The sequence below is a fragment of the Anser anser genome (genome assembly GCF_964211835.1).
Source record: "Anser anser genome assembly, chromosome: 1".
In the NCBI taxonomy this organism is placed as follows: Eukaryota; Metazoa; Chordata; class Aves; order Anseriformes; family Anatidae; genus Anser; species Anser anser.
In genome coordinates, this window is record NC_139720.1 from 72,211,310 (window position 1) to 72,235,318 (window position 24,009).

A 24,009-nucleotide genomic window follows, 5' to 3' on the forward strand; every position below is an offset into this window, starting at 1 on the left:
AAAACAGCTGAATATCTCTTCTTAGATGGCTAGTTTTCACATTTCCATTCAAGACAGTCTGTCTTGCTGTCGGCTCCGTTCTTGGCATGAAACTGGCCCTGAGGTACCAAACTGAGAATGAGAGGCAAGTATGGTTTTAAAGCTGCTAAACCTTCAGCTTAAAAACCACACTCACAAATGCAAAATTTGCACCTTCCTAAATAGCAGTCTTATTCAAGCCAAAAAATAAAAATAAAAAATGAGCTAGCGCCCAACTAATGGCAAACTAGTATATGCCAGCAGACAGTCGAGTCTTGGTGTAATTAAAGTGGAATCACATCCAGTGCTTCAGAGCCAACATCTAGCTCATAAGCCTGCTTTAGAAACCAAACAAATTTATAATAAAGCAGTGGCTTCCGGTGTGAGGAAGGTACAATGCCCACAATTTTTCATGGAAAAAAGGTGTCAGAGAAAGGGAAGGAAGGAACATTTTGAACTTCTGAGTGAGTGCTTGCCTCTATCCCCAAATCACCCTCCTTTTGGGGACGTTTGAAGTGATTAGAAAGAGGGGATATCCTTAAAAACTAAGGGAGTCTTAGATTTATAGTCTAGAGACATATGAAGTATTTCCTCAGTCCTTTGAAGAAAAGAAACAAAGCTCCCTCACTCCCGTCTTCCCTGTCTTGTTTCGCACATACGTGTCCAAACAGCAACAGAGTTTGCTATACATCAGTTGAAATTTTAAGGTTTATTAGAAAAATACTTGATCTCTTATGGCACTGCATATTTTGCACCTCCAATTAAACTGCTGTTTATGACTTTCATTCAAAGTTATGATTTGTTAGTAAGTTCTTCATACAATTAACAGTTAACATGCTTGTACACACAGAATGAGTACCTGTACTAGAATGGTGTCTTACTGAGGCAGGGAGCCCTTTCAGGAAACAATAACTGTTTATACCAGAAAATCACAGGAGCAATGCTATGATTTTACAGCTTCAGCAGATGTTCCTAGTTCCCTCTCCATCCACTGGGGATCTGCAGGGGATGGAAATCGAAAAGTCCTCACTTAATGGGCCTCAAATCAAGCCTCCACATTATGAAGAGTTTCACTGTAACACATCTTTATTGTAAATGATACACTGTTATTTCTTCCTCTGTCACACCTAGAGCTTTAAAACCTCTAATCAGATAATTTGTTTTCAATTTCGATCTGGGGCAGGCCTTTGAGAAGCTAGGTATGTGGGCTGCTGAAGGATGCCAGCTCAGCAAGTGGGGCACAAGCATATTGGAGAGCAAGCTCTCTGGACTTATTACCAGGGCTTTAAACTAGGTTTGCTGGGGGAAGGGAGGGGAGTTAGAAGTGACAGAGAAGGGCTGGGGGAAGTTGTCACTGCTGACACTGATGAATATAGTAGGGAAAAACCTCTGAGTTGTCCCATAGGATCGTCCAAGGGCTCCTCAGAGAAGGTAATGATCCTGATACCTCGTCTGGAATGTTCTTCTTGCGTCCCTCTAGGGTTAACTGCGCCTGCTGCTTCCTTAAAGTGCCTGTATACCATTGCGCAAAGCATGGGAAATAAACAGGATGAGCTAGAGATCTTTGTACGGTCGCGGGGCCACGATCTCATTGTAATCATGGAGATGTGGTGGGACAGCTCCCATGACTGGAACGCTGTCATGGAGGGCTATGTCCTCTTTAGGAAAGACAGGCTGGGAAGGTGCGGGGGAGGAGTTGCCCTTTATGAGGGGAGCAATTAGAGTGTACCCAGCTCCACCTGGGGGAGGGTGAAGGACCAGTGGAGAGCTTGTGGGTGAGAATTAAGGGGTGGGCTGGTATGGGGGACACTGTTGTGGGGGTGTACTACAGGTCACCAGATCAGGAGGAGAAGGTCGATGAGGCCTTCTACAAGCAGCTGGATGTAGCCTCATGATCCCGGGTGCTGGTTCTCATTGGGGACTTCAATTATCCAGACATCTATTGGGAAAGTAACTCAGCCAGGCACACGCAGTCCAAACGGTTCCTTCAATGCACTGAAGATAATTTTCTGATGCAGGTGGTGGAGGAACTGACGAGGCGAGGGGTGCTTCTGGACCTTGTCCTTACCAACAGGGATGGGCTTGTTAGGGATGTGAAGGTTGGGGGCAGCATGGGATGCAGCAACCATGAGATGGTGGAGTTCAAGACGGAACTTGGTGAAAGAAGTAAGGCAAAAAGTAGGACTGCTACCCTGGATTTTCGGAGAGCCAACTTCGACCCCTTCTGGGACCTTCTTGGGGGTATCTCATGGGCTAGACTGCTAGAAGTCAAGGGTGCTTGTGAGAGCTGGGCAACATTTAAACAGCACTTCTTCCAAGCTCGGGATTGGTGCATCCCTAAGAGTAGGAAATCGGGGAAGGGGGGCAGGAGACCTGTGTGGATGAGCAACAAGATCAAAAGGAAGAGGAAGGTCTATGAAATGTGGAAAAAGGGCCTGTCCTCTTGGGATGAGTATAGGAGTGTTGTCAGGCCTGCAGGGATGTGACGAGGAAGGCTAAAGCCCACCTGGAGGTGAAGCTTTCAAAAGGGATAAAGGATAATAAGAAGTTTTTTTTGTTGTTTTTTGTTTGTTTGTTTGTTTGTTTTAAGTAAACAGTAAAAGAAAGACTGGAGATAATGTGGGTCCCCTGCTGAATGAGGGGGGTGTCCTGGTAACGGGGGATGCTGAGAAGGTGGAGATACTGAATGCCTTCTTTGCTTCAGTCTTTGGTTCAAAGACTCCCCCCCACCCCCCCGGGACTCCTGGACCCTGGAAGGAGGAGAAAGAGTCTGGGAAGTGGAGATCTCCCCCCTGGTTGATGAGGGAGTGGTTCGGGAGTGTCTGAGTGGGCTCAATACACACAAATCCATGGGTCCTGATGGGATGCATCCACATGTGCTGAGGGAGCTAGCAGAGGTTATCATCAAACCGCTCTCTATCATCTTTGAAAGGTTCTGGAGAACAGGAGAGGTGCCTGAAGACTGGAGGATAGCCAGTGTCATTCCAGTCTTCAAGAAGGGCAAGAAGGAGGATCCGGGAAACTACAGGCCAGTCAGTCTCACCTCTGTCCCTGGAAAGGTGTTGGAACAGCTTGTTCTGGATGCTGTCTCCAAGCAACTGGAAGAGAAGAAGGTTATGAGGAGTAGTCAGCATGGATTCACCAAGGGGAAGTTGTGCTCGACCAACCTCATTGCCTTCTATGATGGCATCACCAGGGGGGTAGATGGGGGAAGAGCAGTGGATGTCATCTACCTTGACTTTAGCAAGGCTTTTGATACTGTCTCCCATGACATCCTGCTAGCAAGCTGAGAAAGTGTGGGATAGATGAGTGGACAGTAAAGTGGGTTAAGAACTGGCTGACTGGCTGAGCTGAGAGGGTGGTGATTGGCAGCACAGAGTCTGGCTGGAGACCTGTGACTAGCAGTGTTCCCCAGGGGTCGGTGCTGGGTCCGGTCTTGTTCAACATCTTCATTGATGACCTTGATGAGGGAATAGTGTCCACCCTCAGCAAGTACGCCGATGACACAAAGCTGGGAGGAGTGGCCGACATGCCAGAAGGCTGTGCTGCCATTCAGCGAGACCTGGACCAGCTGGAGAGCTGGGCAGGAAGTAATCAAATGAGGTTTAACAAGAGCAAGTGTAGAGTCCTGCACCTGGGAAGGAACAACCGCATGTATCAGTACAGGCCGGGGGATGACCTGCTGGAGAGGAGCTCTGCGGAGAAGGACCTGGGGGTCCTGGTGGACAACAGGTTGGCCATGAGCCGGCAGTGTGTCTTGGTGGCCAAGAAGGCCAACAGGATCCTGGCATGCATAAAAAGGAGCATGGCCAGCAGGTAAAGAGAGGTGATCCTCCCCCTCTACTCTGCCCTGGTCAGGCCTCACCTGGAGTACTGTGTCCAGTTCTGGGCTCCCTGGTACAAAAAAGACAGGGATCTCCTGGAAAGAGCCCAGCGGAGGGCAACAAAGATAATACAGGGCCTGGAGCATCTTCCCTATGGGGAAAGGCTGAGAGACCTGGGTCTGTTCAGCCTTGAGAAGACTGAGAGGGGATCTTATTAATATTTACAAATATCTTCAATGTGGGAGATTTGGCCAACCTCTTTTCAGTGGTTTGTGGGGACAGGACAAGGGGCAATGGCCGCAAAATGGAGCACAGGAAGTTCTGCACCAACATGCAAAAGAACTTCTTCACGGTAAGGGTGACGGAGCACTGGAACAGGCTGCCCAGGGAGGTTGTGGAGTCTCCTTCTCTGGAGATATTCAAGGCCTGTCTGGACTCCTACCTGGGTAGCCTGCTCTAGGGAACCTGCTTTGGCATGGGGGTTGGACCTGATGATCTCTTGAGGTCCCTTCCAACCCCTACAGTTCTGTGATTCTGTGATTCTGTGAAATGATGGAAAGTGGCTTGGCCAGCTCTTTCGCCAGTTCTCTCAGTACCCTTGGGTGGATCCCATCTGGCCCTATCGACTTGCATACATCTAAGTGCTGTAGCAGATCACCAACCATTTCCTCGTGGATTATGAGGGCCACATTCTGCTCCCCATCCCCTTCTATCAGCTCAGTGGAAGTGGAAGTGGACTGGATCACAGTCCAGTGATTCTTTACTGCACACTGATATTTTCCTCCTGTTTGCATTTCAACATCCATCTGCAGGAGCAGTGGCAAGCACCTCTACTCAGAAAGGTACCTGTAATCACTGTCCATGGGACTGAATGCTGCAGAGGAGTTGGAAGTGCCTTCATATCCTTTAAAAAGCACTTCTACATCAATACCAACTTTGAGGAAGTGCTATTGTACCCATCAGACTTAGCCATGCAAGAGTCCAACGTTCTATGTGAAAAATAAAAATACATAGCCATGAGAATTGGATTGTGGTAAGATCCTGCATGTTCCTTAACTGAAGGTTCATGCACCCTGAAGAACGCATTCACTCACATTTATTCTACTTCTTCCTGATCCAGCGAAGTCAAAGCCTTCTCCTGTAACAGAGAAAGAAAACTTAAAATTAGAAAAGCAATGATGACCCTCATCCTAAATTCAAATCTGCTGGGGTCAGTCAGTAGGTTTGCCAGTAGGATTTCCTGACCTCACATGCCATCTGTTCCCATGGACATACACTTTACAGCACTTCATGAAGCACAAAAGGACTAAGATCTCTGTTGCAAGTGCCTCACAACACAGCCAGGCAAATGAGCTACAAAGGACAGCAGCTCTGCACCACTGCTGGCCAAAGGGCACCTCCCACAGCTGACTTTGAAAGCGGGATATGAAGATAAATGGGTGCCTTTGTGTACAGGGAGGTGGACATATGCAATACCATAAGGGCAGACTGTATGAAGTGCTGAACTGCTGCATTGTCCCCAGAACTTGCCAACAGCAGACTTTTAGGGGAGAAGTTTAAGATTAGGGCAAGCATGTAGTGAAGTTTCCTGGTGTTTCTCCCAGCCTTCAGCTATTTGCTGAAGTCAGCCAGCCTGCACCAGGAATCATAGAATCATAGAATATCCCGAGTTGGCAGGGACCCATAAGGATCATCAAGTCCAACTCCTGGCACCGCATAGGTCTACCCAAAAGTTTAGACCATGTGACTAAGTGCACAGTCCAATCTCTTCTTAAATTCAGACAGGCTTGGTGCAGCAACTACTTCACTGGGGAGCCTGTTCCAGTGTGCAACCACCCTCTCAGTGAAGAACCTCTTCCTGATGTCCGGCCTAAACTTCCCCTGCCTCAGCTTAACACCATATAGTGCTTTATATTCAACAGCCTTCCATTAATGTCTCCTATTGATTTTGAACCTATGTAAATAAAAGCTTGCAGCATAGAAGATGTCTTGCGGGAAGGAAGTCCACAGCTTAAATACATACTGTGTTAAAGAATACCTTTTTACCTTGTTTTGCAGCTGGCCCATGCCAGTTCTATGAAAGTATGGTACTTCTATACTATGCTCAAGTCAAGGGAGGCAAAACTCATACCCAGCCTCCCCGGTCACGAATCCATGGACTGAAATGTTCTTTGAGGTACTTTGATCCAAAGCCCATGACCAGGTTCATAGGATGGTTGTCCACAGCAGTAAGTCTGGTGGCAATTTCCAGTGTGAAGGCAACTTTGGCGCATTGTAGTTGGCTTTCTGTCTCATTTGTTGAAACTGCTGAGACATCCTCCAGGAATGTATCAGTGACCCTCTCAAAGAAGGTGTAGGACAGCATGTCTTTAAATTGCTGGTAGAAAGTTCTATCCTTTTTGAACTGAAAATAAGAATAAGGATCAATTAAACTGAGCCACTTCTGTTGTAATTTGTTTCCTTATCCCACTGGGAAAGGAGAACATCTCTAGATAATATATGCAATACAGTCTAATTGTGGTGTTGAATGGAAGAGATGACACACAACCCCACACCTCACTGCACAGCTGTTCCTTCAGACTCTGGAGGTGTCACTATGATTCTTCAGGTTTTTATTTTTATTTTTTTTTATTTATTTATTTGCATTTGAATGAGAGAAGCAGAGAGAGAAAAAAGCAAAAGAAGTGTGACACTGATACGGAGACTTGCACGTGAGGAGGCAGGAGCAGTGGGAAGACGACACTAAAGGTTATGAGAAGTGCTGGCAGCACCTGCTGTCCTAACCTCCATTTGCTCAATCTTTGTGACACTTCTTACCTTATCTAAGTACCTCTCTGCTGCCAGAGCAGAACATGTCCTCAACGTGGGATGATACTGATACAGATCAGAAGGGGCAGCTAATGAAGGGCATTTAGAGAACGTGTACCTGTATTTTTAATGGAGAAAACAACCATTCCTAATAGTGGACTTGTGCAGAGCTTTTTGTATATCTTTTGTGCATGGTTCTCAAAATGCACTCAGAATTGTTTCTCTTTCTATACAGCAATTCTTAAAACTGTAGAGTTTCCCTTCCTTCACTGAGAAAAACTCATATGCCAAATTTAACACAAGCACAGGAGTTTCATGGGGTTAGTCAGGTGCTCAGTGTCCTATGAAACTCGATGTGAATGAGGCAAGTGTCTCTTTGAAATATACCACCTTTTTGTTGTCTTCCTCCTACACCCCAATTGAGATCTTTGCTAGTCTTCTGGTCTTAAGAAAGGTTTCAGAATGAATGGTTAAGGTTTCAGAAAGCCCTAAATGTGGAAAGAGAAGGTCAGGATAGAGACAGAGAGCTAGGTTACAAAACATTCACTCCCAACAGAAGTGTAATCTCTGTCTCCCACTCTAGCCTGTGTAGCTCCTGAAAACAGAAGTACTTACCTTTTCTTCTAGTTGATCCCCTGATTTTCTTAACAGTGCAACTATTTTTTGTATTGTCTTTTCTTCATCTGTGAAAGAGAAGAGTTGGCATAAATATCACTGCTTTCCAGTAGGATCCAGATAGCAAATCATCGTGAAAGTCCTTCTGTCAATTACTCATGAAAAGGGCTGCTATTTTGTGGCAAATTCACAAAGAGTTGTGTATCCAGGCTTTATGCAGAAGCTCACTGTTCTAGTCTGTGTGGAGCAAGCAATGGTCTTTTTCCATCTGCATGATATTTTGCTCCAGTTAAGAGTTTGGGAAGGAGCATGGCTTTAGCATCCCAGTGCCAGCTCTACATGCTTTGAGGTATGGCTGGTAACAAGACAGAACAAAGGGGAAGCTAGCAGAAGCCCAAGAAAATGGACTTAAAATTAGAGGTGAAAAAAATCCCCTCATTGTTACCAATTACACCTTCCGCAACTCATCAGAACAAACTCCGGGTTTGCTGGATTAAAGAAAATGTAAGCATGGCTGGCTACTTCTTGCAACCAGAAATCCCCAGGAAACTTGCATTAAAACCAAACCTCTGCAGACACCACAGAAGACCATCAGTTCACACTTTTAACAGGTTGCTGATCAATGTTGTCCCCTCTCTGAAGAGGGACTGACCGAGATATCATTGCCCCTATGACAGGACTTTGGCCTTAGAGTCCCAGTGTATTATTCTGTCCCTAACTCCTGTCACTGGTCTGTCACCTTCTGTCACTTTGCTGCCGTTCTCCTTTTCTTATGTCACACTTTCCTGGATTTTTAATGATGTTCCCTTTAACTGCAGTAGCAGGCAGCAACAGGAATACCTGAACTGTGGTGAACAGAGCAGGACCAAGCAGAACAAACTTCCCCCTTCACAGCATCTTACCAGAGAACTCCTGAGTGCTTCACCATACCTGGAAAAAACACCCTGGTGTGCAATACCAACCTAATGACCTGCCTACGAGAAGGAAATTCTTCATCCTTACCATTTCCTTCACTCTCATTTCCCTCACCAGTATCTTTGCCATCTTCTTCCAGAGACCGGGAATGCACCAGCGTCTTGAACATCACATCTGAAGGAGATGACTGAGGTCTGGAAGTAACAAGCTTGGCAAGTTTGTCTGCGATGTGGTCGACATCTGCTTTTTGACCTGATTGGGGAGGAGGGTGGTCCGCAATGTTGTTGACATCTGCTTTTTCACCTGATTGGGAAGGAGGGTGAGAAATAAAGATGGCAATTAATCTTTCCAGGAAATAATTCAGAGATTTACTTGTTTACATGCTTCCTGAGGTGGAAGTACCCAGAGGATACCAAGAGATATATTTCCCCAAGCTGGGACTTTGTTGTTGAATGAGTTCAGCTGGTAATAATTTAGAGAGGTAAGTAATGCATTACAACCCCTCTCTAGTATTTGAGCAGCAGCTAACTATACATAGGCCATACAGAATCAAGTGTAAGCATTGCCCTATAGAATACATCCTTGCAACTCAGATAAACATCCTATAGCAAGAAACAAGAGAGTACTGCTCTACAGGATTGTGAATCTTAGACCTTGATATGAGTGTGGTATTGCCCATAATTAGTTCATCTATAGCCCTGGATTCAGGAAAGGTACTGTATTTGAATGCTCTTTCCTTGTTCCCACAGGTTAATCCTGAGCTAAGGAGAAGCAGACCACTTCCGAAGCACCTCTAGCACAGAAGCTTCTCATGTCCTCAACACTGTTGTGTTTGGACGTGAATACTGGGAGAACCCATCACCTGGCAGCCAAACTAGCTTTATCCACCTTGCGTATTGACCTTGTTCAGGACTCTCACTGGCTGAAGACATCACTTGGTGAGGGGACTCTACAGGGGATCCTGCTAAAGTAAGGAGAGCAGAAAGAGCTGTTGCAAGGCTTGCTTCAGCTAGAAAGTGCTCTTTTTCACAACTAGCCTCATGGAGCTTGGGATGCAAAACTTGATCTCTCCTTAGTGGCAGCTCCTGTGTGATCAGCAGGCAGCGAGACAAACTCAGCTGCGGCCTGACCCATAGCACGTGCAAAATTCACAGGCAGGTTGTCTTGTGAGGGCAGCAAGGGTTAAGGTGTCCAATAAAAACTGCATTTCAAGGGTGGTGAATCAACACCCAGACATTTCCTTCTCTTTGTCCACACAAAGAGCCGCTAAACTTCTAGGAAGGGGATCAGACCCTTTGTGTCAACATATGATTATGACTTTGGAAACCTAAGAATAGACAACTTTTTTTAAATAGAGCAGGCGCTCTCTCTTCAGGCAAGTGATCCCCCAGAGCATCGTCATTTGCTGCTGAATGGCCTGGCCAAGCTTGCTTCACAGCTGTCAGCAGTGTAAGTTACAAAAAATAATGTTTTAGGAATCAGTCCAGCAATCTGTTCAAGGGCAGGTAAAGTCTGTATCTGAAGCCAACCACTGTCTCCAGGGAGGTTAACACAAAGCACAGTTAGGTGTTACCTTGAGGCCTTGCTTCCACCGCAGGGACAATGGCCGTGTATTGGCAGGACCATTAAGCAGTTGCCCACAAACTCTTGAGAGCTTTTCTTGACAATGTAAAAATGAAATGGAAATAAAAATGGACACAATGAGTGTGATACTTGGATCAAGACCATGGAAAGTTATGGTCATTTCACCCTAGAAAAATGAATTAGGCTGAGGCAGGGACCCTTTTTTGAGAGATGCATCTGGGTTTGGCAGTAGGGAGAATTATGGGCTTGGTGGGCAGGAGCTGGTCCAGGACAGTTAATCTAATCAAAGATGGGGGATAATCTTTAGAAATATCTTTACATGAAGTGAAATAAGAGAGCAGCTGCTGTGACACCAAGAGGTCAGGGAGATGACAGGATCAGCTCGGGACAAATTAGACAAACAACCCCCTATTATTTATATGAATACAATACGACAACCTATCATACACTCCATATGGCTACTTAATGGGGACACTTCACCATCCTCTCTGTCTTTCATGAGAGGTTAAGGTATTAGTCATTTTCTAGAGCAGAAAATATAAAATATCCTTGTCTACAGTGCAGCACCCTACGTGCGGCTGGCTTTGGAGGCAAGGGTGTAGGGCGTGTAGGTGGATGGGATCCCCGAATGTAGGATGGATTACTGTTACCTAACACCTCTTCTTCCAGCACATGGGAGGGTCGGTTTAGACTTGATACTTCCTCCACAGCTTTCTTAAAATGAAGACCTGTTACCTTCCCAACCTAGCCTCAGACCACACATTATTTTTTAAGCCTGTCTCCTCAGTCAGGATCTGTACTTGAGAGGAATCCTGTGGCAGGAGTAGCAATATGTAAAGGAGATTTATATAACTGTGGAAGACTGTTTCCATTTAAGATACACAGTGGAATTATGAGCCCAGAGACATGGGCTGCTCTCCGCTTGAGGCTGGTTGCCTCAAACTGCTTGGCATCAGAGTTTCAAGCAGAGGCTAGCACTTTGGTTTCTTGTGTGGAATATATGTCCCATGATAAAGCCCTTTGAAAAGGCCTTCAGACAACTTCTCTTCCTTGATTTTAGTGTGGAGGTTTTCAGTTTGGCCAGTGTTTCACATTTTCTTTCTAACCAGGTATAAAAATTAAAAGCCAATACTTATAAAAAGCAACCTGTATGATTGTATGATATTTATCACCATATGATGGAAAACCAAAAAACTGAGTCACAACCATGAATATTGTATGCAAGCACTACTGAAGATCTAGCAATCCGACTTCCTAATTGGAAATCAATAGAGCTAGCATAAGATGAGCAAAAAGTGACAAAAGCCTTCTTCCTTTTCCTGTCTTTCCACAGGCCCTGAGTCATTTAAGCTATTTAGAGTGAGATTTAAGGACAAACTGCAATGGAAAGAACTAAGACATACTTGTCTGATGATAAGTCTTTACTGAAAGGCTCTCAGTGCATGTACCAAAAGTGTGACTTTCAGGTGCAAAAGTTTTTGGGGGCTTTTCCTGTTCTGCTCTGCTGCAGAAGAAGGGTAGACAATATCTTGACAAATGTTTTTGTTTTGGTTTCTTTTTGCTCTGCTGTTTCCTCATGCCACTCTGCAGTTCCGATGTTTGGCTTGAACCATCTTTTCCCCTTTGATGGTGAATCTCTACTTCACTCCTGATTAAGGATGATGATTTTGGTGCATTTGTCTCATTTTTCAGAAGTTTCTTGTATCTGCTAGCAGACAACCGCCGCTGTGCGTAGGCCATCAGGATCTTGTATTCTATGCTGTCTCGCTCGTTGTCTTCCAGCGGTATTTCTTCCATACTGACATCATTTGGCGAAGACATCTCAGTCCCTGCAAGAACATATTTTTAGTTTTAACTTAGGAAATAGCCTGTTTTTCATAAATACTAACCAATACTTGACCATTTCTACAGAACCTTTCACTGAACACCTTATAAACCTCAGTGATGGCAATATTGCAGTACCTGGAAACCAGATAATCAGTGTTTTCTAGAAAGAGAATTTGGTTACTGAGCAACACCGCAGATGGCAATTAAAGCAATAAAAGAATTGGAACAAGATATATGCTACTGTGCTCTTAGCTGCATTTGGTTCATGAGAGAATTTTTTCAATAACTGCTCAGCCCAAGTGCTTTTTACACTTCATTGTTTGGTCTTACTGCAAGAGAATAAGGTAATTTACAACATGAAACATTTGCCCCAAACACTTGAGGCATGTTTCAAAGAAAAGAAGTAGCTCAGTTCAGCAAACACATAAACTGACTCAATCCTAACAATAGCATATTTTTTTTTCTGGAGAAAGAGAAGCATACAGGTGGCTTAGATAGGAAATATGAAAAATATAAAGGAGTATTCAATAATGGGGGTGCAGTTCAGGAAAACAGGAAATATCATAACAATAATATCTGATTCTCAGGACGGAAAGAAAAATGATTCATCAAAGCACTGCACAGGAAAAGCCCAGACTGTGCTCAGATGATGCCACAGGGCCAGCATCTAACTAAACACAAATTCTGCTTTCAGAGGAAGCTTCAACAAGTTTGGGCCCTGGGTACTCTAGGTAGGACTAGGAAAGAAATAAAAAACTAGCACAAACATTAGGAAAAACTATGATACATATAATGTTCTCAACTATTCCTTCACTTTAGGGGACCTGAGTCAATAATCTTGTGTGCTTGACTGTGTGCAAGGAATAGGATGGTGGCACACAACTATTGTAACTTGTACTTATCCAAATAAACATATCAATCCCACAGCATGCACATACATTTTTCCATCTCCCGGTATCCCCTTGCATTGTAACAGAACAAGCCACCATCCTGCTCAGCATGAAACACTCTTACATGTTTGCTTTGCACTAGACTCCTTTGCCACCTGGCCTCTCTGAAGCCAGAGAAGCAGAAGGAAGAAATGGGAGTGCTCAGCTGTGATGCAGTCACCCAGCTGCTGTGCTTTCTTTGATTCCTGAAAAGGTCCCTTCTGCAGAGGCCAGATGAGGTTTTAGGCATTTGAGCAGGCATCCCTGACCACTGACAGCAGGCTCTCTGCAAAATCTCTGTTAAATGACCCATGCAGACAAAGTCAAACAAAACTACGGTCTTATCCAGAACCTGTCACTGGGGTCTCTGTTGCCAAAAAGCCAAAATAGGAGGCTTCTGTTCCCGCTGCCTTCTCTTAAACAAGTACCAAATTCATACATACTTGGACTGAGAGAAACAAATCTGAGTTAATTTCTTCCTGTCTGGAATATCATTCAGCTATTTGCTGCTTTGAATAAAACACTCTTGCTGATATACCTCCAAGAGGATGCTCAAATCCTAAACAGAGAGACTCACATTTGGGAGTGAAACAAAAGCATATACACACAGAGGCACACACATATATGCATATAGCTGAGTCCAAAGGAAAGTCACTGGGAACAGGATGCCTGGCTCCCTATGTATTTTTAATTTCTGCCCATGGGACTGTACCTCCTAATTCAGCATTTTGTGCCACACAACAGAGCAGCTGTTCCGTAGGAGGCAATTTTCTTAGTGCAGCCTTGTTCTGCAGGCATCTCCAGACACCACAATGGCAGTGCCACAGTAAGTGGTGACTTTGTTCCTTCAGAGATGCTGGGAGGAAAGGCACAGAGGCAGTATGTTTGCCAGGCTGCTGTTTCATTTCAGATCACCTGTCTTTTCAGTGCAGAGGTCTTAAGTTACTAGATGTTTCCCTCAAACTCCAAGTTCTAGGTTTACAATCCATTTCCTTTCTTTTTTTTTTTTTGCTAATCACCCTCAAAATTTCTTTTTCCTAAGTATGAGGGTGAAATAATCTATATACGCACATTTGAAGAACCAAGCCTTCATCTGGTGTCAACCATCCTAGTCCCATGAATTATACTCCCACAGGAGTACACAGCAGAGACAAAAAAAGGAGATAAAAATAAAACTCTTCCTTACCAAACACAGGAGCATCAGAGATTAGACCAACTTCAAACCCCTGACTTACATGTGCTCTTAGTTCAGCCCTGTCCTTACCATGAAAAGGGAAGGGAAGGGAAGGGAAGGGAAGGGAAGGGAAGGGAAGGGAAGGGAAGGGAAGGGAAGGGAAGGGAAGGGAAGGGAAGGGAAGGGAAGGGAAGGGAAGGGAAGGGAAGGGAAGGGAAGGGAAGGGAAGGGAAGGGAAGGGAAGGGAAGGGAAGGGAAGGGAAGGGAAGGGAAGGGAAGGGAAGGGAAGGGAAGGGAAGGGGAAAATGGAAATGAGAAATAGCTGAGGAAGAAACCTGGGAGTGTTGCATTATAGATCCAGTGTGGTTCCTCTTACCTTGAACTGCTAAATGTATTAATGCAGCTCATAGTCTGCATTCCATTTTAGAAACTATTTTTTGCTCAAGAGAATGGACTTTTCCAGACACTGTGCAGGAGTATCACTAGCTTCCACGGTCACTTTAGGACAGCCTAGAACAAAACACTAAAGAAATAAGAATGGGAATAATGTGACAGGGAGAGATGGAGAGAAATGGAGAAAAAAACAACCAAACAAACACCACATCTGCTGGGAGAAAAAGGAAAGATGGCTTGTTTCTCTCTCAGGAAACTGCTATGTTAATTGAGTCCACAACTGAGCCGAAGTGTGATCTCCCAGTTGTGCTCAAGTTAAAACATTGACTCACCACCATCTCAAGCCTCCAACACCCTGTCTCAAACATGTGGCAATAGCCTCTCTGAAATATTCTTCCTAGCGCAAGCTTGGGTCTCAGCTTGCTCAGTTTTACCCTAGCAGTGTGTTGTAATGTTTAGCTGTTCAGTGTGTAAAAATCTATACTTAACTTCATGTGGCAAAGCATCTCACTGTTCCCTGACTATGTACCTGGGTGAGGATTTACCCCAAGAATATCCAAAGTACAAGCAACTATGTTGCCTTTGAAGCTCTTTCAGCAGTGGCCCTGTCCTGGTAGGGTCCCATCCTGCACTGAGACCTCTTGCTCACAAGGTCATGCCAGGAGTACCTTCCTGTTTGCTGGACCCACTGGTGGCAGTTCGGTGATGAAGGAGAGGGTGTCAGTTCCTTCTCTCTTGCAAGTTGCTGCCTCCAGATATTCAAGGGCTCAGAAAGAGCTTTAATGAACCGGCAAGGGAAACTGAAAGCCCCATAGGCAAGAATCAGCAAGAGACTGTTACGAGAAAAAAAACACGTGGAGAAAAAGAAGTGAAAGCTAGAAATAGAAGGAAAAAAAAAACTGAAACCATGCAAGACAGAAGACAGGCACAGGGCTGCTGCTTCTTCATTGCTGTGCCTAGGAAAGGAGCATGGATGGATATACTACCCTCAGGATGCTGGGGAGGGAAGGTGGCAAGCTCTCCATGACCTCTTATTGTTTGGTCCCATCTTCCAGTGCAAACCAGAGTAGCTTAAACAGCACTTTAAGCTTCACTGCACTTCTCAGCGTCTCTGCCACACAGGCAACAAGTACAGGGCAGTGTTCTCCAGCCACATCTTTCTTCTTTCATCTGGCTCCCCTATATACTCTCTATCTCACCCTAAATCTTGTGTAGGCACCTGAAAGCAAGGCTGTTGCAGATCTCTTCAGCTGGCCAATGAACCCTGGAACAAGCACTTCCCTGGCTGCCTCAGAAACCAGGCCATTTGCTTCATTTTGAAGTTCATCCACAAAGAGAGAGAAAATTTTAAAGGTTCATTTTTTTTCATTATTGAATACTTTATTCAAACTCAAATTTCTCCTTGAAAAGATCTAGCTTAGCCCTTAAGATCAGACACCAAAGCTACTTAAAACAGTATAGCCTTCCCCATCATGGGTACTCTTTACTGGATCTAAAATAATTTGTATAATATTCATATACACTCATTTTCACTAATATAAAAGCAAAAATAAATACTAATATAAATACTATACAAACTATAAACTAATTACATAAAATAATATAAATTTAATTCCTGAAGATCAAAAGGAATAACTTGTGGTAGCATAAAATAATCAGTACAGCCCTATACACCAGAATATTTCTTACACAGTATGTGTTTAGATCTGCTTTACCCAAACCAACACTGAAGATGGCTGTACAGATAAAAATCAAATAAGAGTTCAAAGGTTGGTGTCCTAAACAAGGCTAAGTGCAGTCTGATAGTAGGAGTTGGGGTATTATTACAGCTTCCTGGTACATAATGTCAAATAAGCACTTACACACCAGATGCAGCTGTACAGATAAACCTTGCTCTGATGGGATATCCCTGAGAAATGAAATGAATTGTTTTGGCAAAAATGTGACATGGGAGCTTCCATACTGCGACTTTTTTAAGCACAGCTGCCTTGGTAAGAAATTTCACCCCTGTGTATCCAGCTAGGCCGTGGAAGCCTAAAAAGAGGACAAGGAGTCACAGTGTTTTGGTCATGTATGCCATTATTCACAGAGAGCAAAAAAAGTAGATAACACCAAATGCTGGTGAGTGTTTGAAAAGCAGAGTGCCAGAAGTGAACCTGTTTTTCAATTCATTTTAAAGTGTGAAATCTTAATTGGAGGTTTATGACTCTCCTTAGAATTACTTCTTCACATTATAACCACATTATTTTCCTAATATCCTATCTCATATGGGCCAGAGATGAGACAAGCCTTTTGCACCAGGAGCATGAACTTTGCATGAACTCTCTCAGAAATGAGATTCTATTAAGAAAGTTTTATAATGCAAGCATTGATCCGGTTTGACAAGTGCTTGGAAGTCCTGCTAAAACCAGAATCTGCACATTATTTCCTAGGATGACTAAAAGAAACTTGGAGGATCAGATGACAGAGGGTAGCAGCATAGTCTCATTCTGTCTACTTAAAAACTCTGGTCTAAATTATTTATCTTCTGGAGCTTGCAGGCCTCAGAGGAAGCAGTATTACCCCCTCCTGCTTCATTTTCCTCCAGACATTTTCTTTCTGTTGCCAAATGTTACATCCATATGAGATTTCCCAGCATATTGAAAGTGAACTGCCAACTCTCATAAGGGTATGTTAAACTATAACCCACCATCCAGTTCAAGATTTATCTGCCAAAATAAAAAAAAAATGGCAAAAACATACACAGACTTCTGTGAGGAGCACAACTAACAAAACCTGGCTTCCTCTTTGGATTCTCTGAGAACCCATCACAGCTAAATGTGCACCCCATGAGGCCACACAAATACCCCCCAAACTTGTAGCACTATAACACCACCCTGGGCTGTCTGCAATGACATTTATCTAAAAGCTTGAGAAGTCCATTATATGAGGCTTAGCTGGCAGGATACAAAGAAGTAACCCTAAAGAAGAGACATATTAGCAATGTGATTGTTCAGTCTTTCTTAGGAAGGCATGTGAAAACAAGACTCTGAGGCTCATGTCTGCATACATGGGGAAAAAAAAGTGGGGGGGGGGAAGGAGGGGGAAGTGTATCGTGAAGGTTCAAAAGTAGGTGAAATAACTTTTGATTTGGAGGGTGTCCAGCTACAGGCCTGTATTTGGCAAAACTGTGCAAAACTGTGGGATCTTGGCTATGCTATTTCTTGACTTTATTTGTGTTGTTGTTAATTGTTAATAGCAGGCAGCAAGTGTAGATGCAAATCATAGAATTATAGAATCATTAAGGTTGGAAAAGACCTCCAAGATCATCTGGTCCAACCATCACCCTACTACCAATATCACCCACTAAACCATGTCCCTAAGCACCACGTCCAACTATTGCTTGAACAGCCCCAGGGACGGTGACTCCATCACCTCCCTGGGCAACCCGTTCCAATGTCTGACTGCTCTTTCTGAGAAGAAATGTCTCCTCATTTCCAACCTGAACCTCCCCTGGTGCAACTTGAGGCCATTCCCTCTAGTCCTATCACTAGTTACCTGTGAGAAGAAGCTGACCCCCAGCACCCCACACCTTCCTTTCTGGTAACTGTAGAGAGCAATAAGGTCTCCCCTGAGCCTTCTCTTCTCCAGACTAAACAACCCCAGTTCCCTCAGCTTCTCCTCACAGGACTTGTGTTCCAGGCCCTTCACCAGCTTCGTAGCTCTTCTCTGGACATGCTCCAGGGCCTCTTGTAGTGAGAGGCCCAAAACTGAATACAGTGGATAACTGTACAAGTCCTCTTGGCATGTGACCACCCATGGTCAAACCTGGGGCTGCCCAACTCATATTTCCCAAGCCCCTGCTCTCCTTCTGACCCTTCTACTGTGTCCTGTCCTTCCCTCTCAGATGCCCACAAAGCATGGCATCTGCAGGCAAGCTCTCCCATTGTTTCTTTTGTGGGAAGGTTCCTCTCACTGCATCATGGAGATTTTCCTCCAAAAGGCTAAGGGACCTCACACAAGCCAAGGTCAAACAATGTCAGTGCTGAACCTGATATTTGACTCAGTTCTCTGTCATGTGTCCTTTCACCAGCACCAGTAAACCTCAGAGAAGCACAGGCAGCTGAAGGTGATTCTGCAGGAAGAGGAGGCAGCACCTGCTCTGAAAGGCTAAACAGATGAAGCAGAATGGAGAAGTGAAAGAGTCCCCCCCGATCCCCCCAAATTATTGTTAGTCTAAGCTGTTCACATCTGATCTGCTGCTTCTCTCCCAGCCAGCAAAGACAGAAGTGCAGTTGCTGCCTGGGACACTGGTTATGAATAAACCATGTTATATCTGAGGCAATGCTGGAGAAAGACTTTGCCATTAAAAACCACCACCATTTACCTCAGTGACTCATCCCAGGTGTGGGTCCTTCCCTTCAGCTCTGCTCTCACATATAGAGGGGCAGACTGGGGAACTTGGCACTGGAGGCTTCCATGCAAGGGGAAGCAACGGCCAAGACTCCTCTAACAGCAGTTCAGGCTAGATCCTTTCTCTGTGTGGATGACCTGAAATTACAGGCAGTTCTTGCAGAGAAAAGCAGAACTATCGTGGGTCTCCGCAGTTCACTCGTATGTGAGCAGCACACTCCACTGAAACAGTATGTCATGTGTATTGACTCACTAACTCTCACAAAACCCTTATCAGATTGGTATTGTCTGTCCAGGAGAGGCTGTGCTGTTTTAAACTGTACAGAGGCTGTGGAAAGTTGGTTTTACACGAGACCGCAGGAAAGGATCTCTCCTCATGGTACTGCAACACAGTCACATCTAGGATGGAAAGCAATGACTTGCAAGCTGCAGGATTATCTGCTCCTTATTAAATCTTAACTGAACAGGACACCACAGAATTAGTAAACATAGTGTTATACTAGCATGACACAATAAACGTCCCTAGTGACAACAGATTTTTCATGAGCACTGTTGTGCAATAGACACAATGCATGCTGTATAGAAAGGTCTATGCTGATAGATGTCTTTCAAAAGAGAAGTTATCTGCTGCTCTGTGGCTGTCCAGAGGTATTTCCCTCATTCAGGGATGAAAGGCTGCCCAGCGCTTAGCCTCTAGAAGAGAAATGATGCACTACCTAGCTACACAAATTCACTGGGATACTCCTAAATTTTAAATTCAGTTGTCCACAGCTAAATGTAGTGTGGTTGGCAAAAAAAAGAACCTTGCTGTCATTGGCTAGGTCTGTCAAACTTTCTTTTCAAAAGCACACCGGAAACAGCGGCAAGGCTTGTATGGCAGCTCCAAAAGTCCTAGGGCAGTACCTTCCCTTACTTTTTGACATCACAGCTAAACCTGAAAGAACATCATTCTGAATTAGCCATGATAAATATAGCAGTTTAATCTATATACAAATAAGAGCCTTGTGCTGGATTATGGACAATCAAGCATTACAGAAGAGAAACTAAGTTCAGAGAAGAAAAGGGTGTTTATTACCTTCCAGGTCTATTGCACCAGCAACACTGCGTGCCTGATGATCTGACTTCTTTCTCCTTTTCTTCCAGTGGTTACTCTTTTTTTTTTTGTTGTTAGAACCAGCCTTGTAAGCACAGCAGTTCCCTTTAGGGGAAATAAATAAGTAAATAAAATAAAGAATTTAACTTACTCTATTGACTATTTTAAGCCTTTCATCAAAACATACATACATAAGCTTTCCCTAAGAATGGCACTGCACTTTCATTAAAAATGTGCCAGTACACTTCCTTATGTGAACAGAGTTCAAACACGTCAGCTTACGTATAGGAGGCAGGAAGGGTGGGGCCTGCCCCCTGCACTTGTGAGTGGTGCTGAGCAGCATGCTAGGCAAGGGACAAAGTCTATAGCTGCTTTGGGCTTGTGAATGAATACTATCTTTTTTTTTTTTCCTTCAAAACCCTCTTTTTTTTTTTTTTTTGTCATGGTACGGGTTGAACCAAATAATCATTTTGATCCAGAAGAAGGTTTTTAAAGTGTTTTGAAATCAGTTGTACCTCTTCTTCTATAAATAGCCATCTACTATTCTATGTTTTTTCATATGCTGTTGACTATTTTTTTTTCCCGGAATCACATTAAACATTAATTAGATAAGATAGTTAAGGTTATTGCAACAAGTGACGCTGTACTGACCCTCATGGACTTTGCTTCTGTAGCTATTGTAACTACTATGGTCCAACATGGTGATTTAGTTACCTGTACAAATTACTACAAATTAATCTACAAGTCCATTTTAAGAGGGATTTTCACCATGCCAGTGATATTCCATTTTCAAAATAAGCTTGTAGATGAAGCTGCAAGCTAGGAGGGATTGGATGAATGGGAAAGAGCCTCATCCCACAGCCCGAGAGGGTGAACTCTTGAATCCAGTCTCATTTCAGTAGTGCCCAGTGCCAGGGGACAAGAGGCAGTGAGCACAAACTGGCAGACAGGAGGTTTCCTCTGAACATCAGGAGCCCTTCTGTGCTGTGTGGGTGACAGAGCACTGGCACAGGTTGCCCAGAGAGGTTGTGGAGTCTCCTCCTTGGAGATCTTCAGAAGCCACCAGGACATGGCCCTGGGCAGCCTGCTCTGGGTGGCCCTGCTGGAGCAGGGGCTGGGCCAGATGGCCTCCAGAGGGCCCTTCCCACCTCAGCCATTCTTAATTCTGTGATTTACCTGTGGAGGAGAGAGTTTCAGTGGGTACAGACTGGTTCCTGATACAGAAGATGTCTCTTCATGGATGTGCCTTAGTCTCCGAGTGTTGTAAGGAACACGCCTGTCTGCTGACTTTCCTGCAAAGTGAAGAATTTGCTCATTGAAACAGCAATATAAACAGCCAAATTTTGCATTTTCGGGGCGTAGTGACTTGGTGTTCACTTTGACTTTACAGGCTTATAGAAGATTTTTGTTCATGTTCGCTGAAGCTTTCCATTTCCTTCCTTCTTTACCAGGGCCAACTGACCTCTGAGCAGTAACAGCAGATGTAAAGCCTGTGTGTTATGGATTATTAACAATCTGTCATCCTGTGCACTGAAAAAGGTCAGTTTTCATTTTCTTTTTAAACATATCGTACCCCAATGCACAATATGCTTTCTTCAATACTAAGAGAAGGGTAAAAACAGCAGTATCTGAGGCCCAGAAAAGGAATGGGCAGCCTGCTGGAAGCAAGGAAAAGAACTAAACCAAAAACCCTTTTAAGGAGCTATTTTGAATTTTATAACACCAGGTAAAGTGAGAAGACAGAAAAAAAAAATAGTGTTGACTTGGCTCCATTTTATATATTCTGTTCCTATAGAAATTGTAGCTCTGTGGTACACCATGAGAGACAGAAAAAAAAATGACCATTTCTCCACTTGGCAATTTTGTTGACCCTGCAACCAGAGCTGGATGTATATTGAAGGGTTACTTCTGAAATATACTGGCAAAGCCAGACTTTGTGGTGTTGAGGCAGCATTGCTGCCCATGGAGCCATGACCTTGTCTGAAATATAGCTACTCACCCAGCCCATTGCTCCCATCAGTATCTGCAGTTTTTCACCTCAATCCCTGAGTGTCCCTATACCCTGAACAAGTAGCCATCCTGGTCATACTTTCAAACTGTTGTGGAATCAAAATACCTGGACTCTTTTAAATCCCTGGTGGTATTTAGGAGAGAGTGGGGTAGCCCATGTTATTAAATTGGTGGTCCTGGCTGCACACAGGAAAAGCAGTAGCTCATTTTCTGCCATGGCTGGAGCTCTGGATTTCTTAAGTCTCTGTATGGAGGGACCTGACTTTGTCCATTATGGAGCAATATTAGGAAGAGAGGTGTTTCTAAGCATGTTACAGCCAGCCTGAGCAGATGTGGGTGTATGGAAAGGTTCTGTCTGACCAGGGCTCCTCTTTTCACTCTTGCAGTATCTTTTCCAAACAAACGGAACTGAAAGCAGTCACAGAGGAGGCAAAATAAATGTAAAAGGGAAACTCTCATAGATGCAATGCAAAGCCGTTTTAATGTGTTTTAATTACTTCATTGTACTTCTCTGTTTTACTGCCACTGCTTTTTCTACCAGGAAAACTCATTTTAATAGACTTTCCTGAAAGAGGAGAGAAGTGCAAACATTGTGAATAATGGTAGTATAATTCCCTGTTTTACAGGCAGTTCACATTTCGTTTTTCTTTCAGTTCTCAGTCCCTTCATGTTATTTCTTAATTTATAACTCAAACTAGGTTCTCTGTCTTGCTTGTATTATGGATCTTGTATTATTATTATTATTATTATTATTATTATTATTATTATTTGGATTCTTACCTTTTATGTTGCCTTCTATCTTGTGTCTTCTGCCCCCTTTTTAAATGTTTCATTTACCTTTGGATACCCAGCCAAGCACTTTACGTTGACTTATGCAGTTCTCTAAAGGGGATAATCTGCTTTAATTTCTTTTCATTTGTTTGTTTGTTTTTCTTGTCACACCTTAGGAATTTAAGTTGGTTATAAGCTACTTTCAGTTTTGTTTCAGCTTACTTTCCAGCCTAAAATCCTTGATATCTCAACTTTTGATTTCCAGTCTGCAAAAGGACATTTAAAAATAAAACCATTGCTCCTGCTGCCTTCCAGAGTGCCTGTGGTGATTGATTTTTACTCTACAAGCTGGACCAAAAGTATAAGAAGCCCCTCAAAAACTAGAAGGAGCTTGCGATCTCTGGTGACAGAAGCTAGTTTTTTTCAGGAGGGAAAATAAAGAGGAAAAAATGTTTTGAGAGATGGGAAGTCTTGTTCTACCTAAAGGAGCTTTTTCTGAATAAAGTCTAGGAAACGGCACCTTCCACCAAAGAAGGGTAGGAGAGAAAATAAAAGACCCATTATGTAAGGCACCAATCTAACCCATGCTTAGCCAAACTTCAGAAAAGGTTCATGAACTACAGGAGCTTTTGGCAGCACCGGGGGCCCTCTATACCCACACAGCAGGGACTGTTTTGAGGTCGGCAAGCAGTGCCTAATGCATCCCTGGTTAACAAATTCCCTCAAATTCCCTTGTTGATAATCCAAGGGCACTGCCAAGCAGACCCCAGGCTCTGACTGCTCACATGCCCAGCTAGGTGCTGGCCCTGCATGCAGAGGGGCGGGAGCCTTCCAGCATCTGGGACGATCAGCCCTGGGGCATGGAGTGGAGATCATCCCGGCGGCGGGTGGGGAAATACTCCCTCCGGGAAGGGTGCCGAAGCTGCTGCCTACCGGAGGGGAGCGGGGAGGGACGCCCCGGACCGGCGGGGAAAAGGGAAGAGGCGGCGGGCAGCGACCCCCGGTGGCGGCCGCCCCGCTGCAGCCTTCTGTCTCCGGACCGTGCTATGTGCTGCAGCCAGCCGTGGGGTCAGGGGGAGGTTTGAGGACCAGGTGGCAGTTCCGTCCTCCTCCTCTAACCCACCGACATCCTCCCGCTCCCCCCTGAGGCTTGGCGCTGGTGCTTCTGACCCGCCCTGACCTGGGCGGGTGGGTGACACCAGGCAGGACACCAAGGGATTTCTTGGTCCTGCTTCTGCTCATCTTGCTCAGGTACTGTGCCTACTTCTTCTCACCTTGCTCAGGTACCGTGGGGCTGCCTGTGCCCATTGGGACACATCCTGGGCTGCTCATCGTTGCCCTCAATTCCCATCTCCCTTCCCCTATGAAGCAGCCTGCTCTGATGGCTCCCACGCACTTTCTATATCTTCAAGCTATGCCATGAGGCTGCCAATAGAAATGCAATGCTGGACATTATTTATTTTGCTACACCAGGTCGGGAAAACCCACATGATTTTATTTTGCTTGTTATTTACATTAACTTTTGGTCCAGCTCGTGACCGGCAGCTTAGTGCAGTTCAGGTGTTATAAGGCAAAGGCTCTTTTCCCAGGCTCCCACTATCCTGTCCTTAAACCAGCTTGTTTTAGGCTGGTGTAGGCTGCGACCTGCCCTAAGTG

The 24,009-nt window shown here is 44.4% G+C and overlaps 1 protein-coding gene across 8 annotated transcripts; it reads right to left on the bottom strand.

Moving 5' to 3' along the window:
- Positions 1–709: 709 nt before the first annotated feature.
- BCL2L14 (BCL2 like 14) lies at positions 710–23,383 on the bottom strand. Of its 8 annotated transcripts, none has more exons than XM_083821587.1 (9): positions 22,363–23,383; positions 20,749–20,864; positions 19,555–19,677; positions 14,071–14,204; positions 11,168–11,593; positions 8,268–8,483; positions 7,266–7,333; positions 5,974–6,246; positions 710–4,980 (listed from the first exon to the last, which is right to left on the bottom strand). In XM_083821587.1, the coding sequence occupies exons 5-9, from the start codon at positions 11,583–11,585 to the stop codon at positions 4,939–4,941; spliced, it is 1,017 nt and encodes a 338-aa protein (XP_083677713.1). In that variant the 5' UTR covers positions 11,586–11,593; positions 14,071–14,204; positions 19,555–19,677; positions 20,749–20,864; positions 22,363–23,383; the 3' UTR covers positions 710–4,938. The 8 variants fall into 8 exon arrangements, with proteins under 8 accessions (XP_083677713.1, XP_083677709.1, XP_083677714.1 ...); XM_083821583.1 differs by lacking the exon at positions 14,071–14,204 and having other exon boundaries at positions 22,363–22,464; positions 23,139–23,381; XM_083821588.1 differs by lacking the exon at positions 14,071–14,204 and having other exon boundaries at positions 710–1,017; positions 4,937–4,980; positions 22,363–23,381.
- Between the last annotated feature and the right edge of the window lie 626 nt (positions 23,384–24,009).

Coding starts and splice junctions, on each gene's coding strand:
- BCL2L14 (XM_083821587.1), bottom strand. CDS start 11,585: ATGTCTTCGCCAAATGATGTCAGTATGGAAGAAATACCGCTGGAAGAC. Junction 8,484..11,167: donor AAAGACTTATCATCAGACAA/GTATGTCTTAGT, acceptor CTTCCCAATCAG/GTGAAAAAGCAGATGTCAAC. Junction 6,247..7,265: donor GGGATCAACTAGAAGAAAAG/GTAAGTACTTCT, acceptor TCTTATTTTCAG/TTCAAAAAGGATAGAACTTT.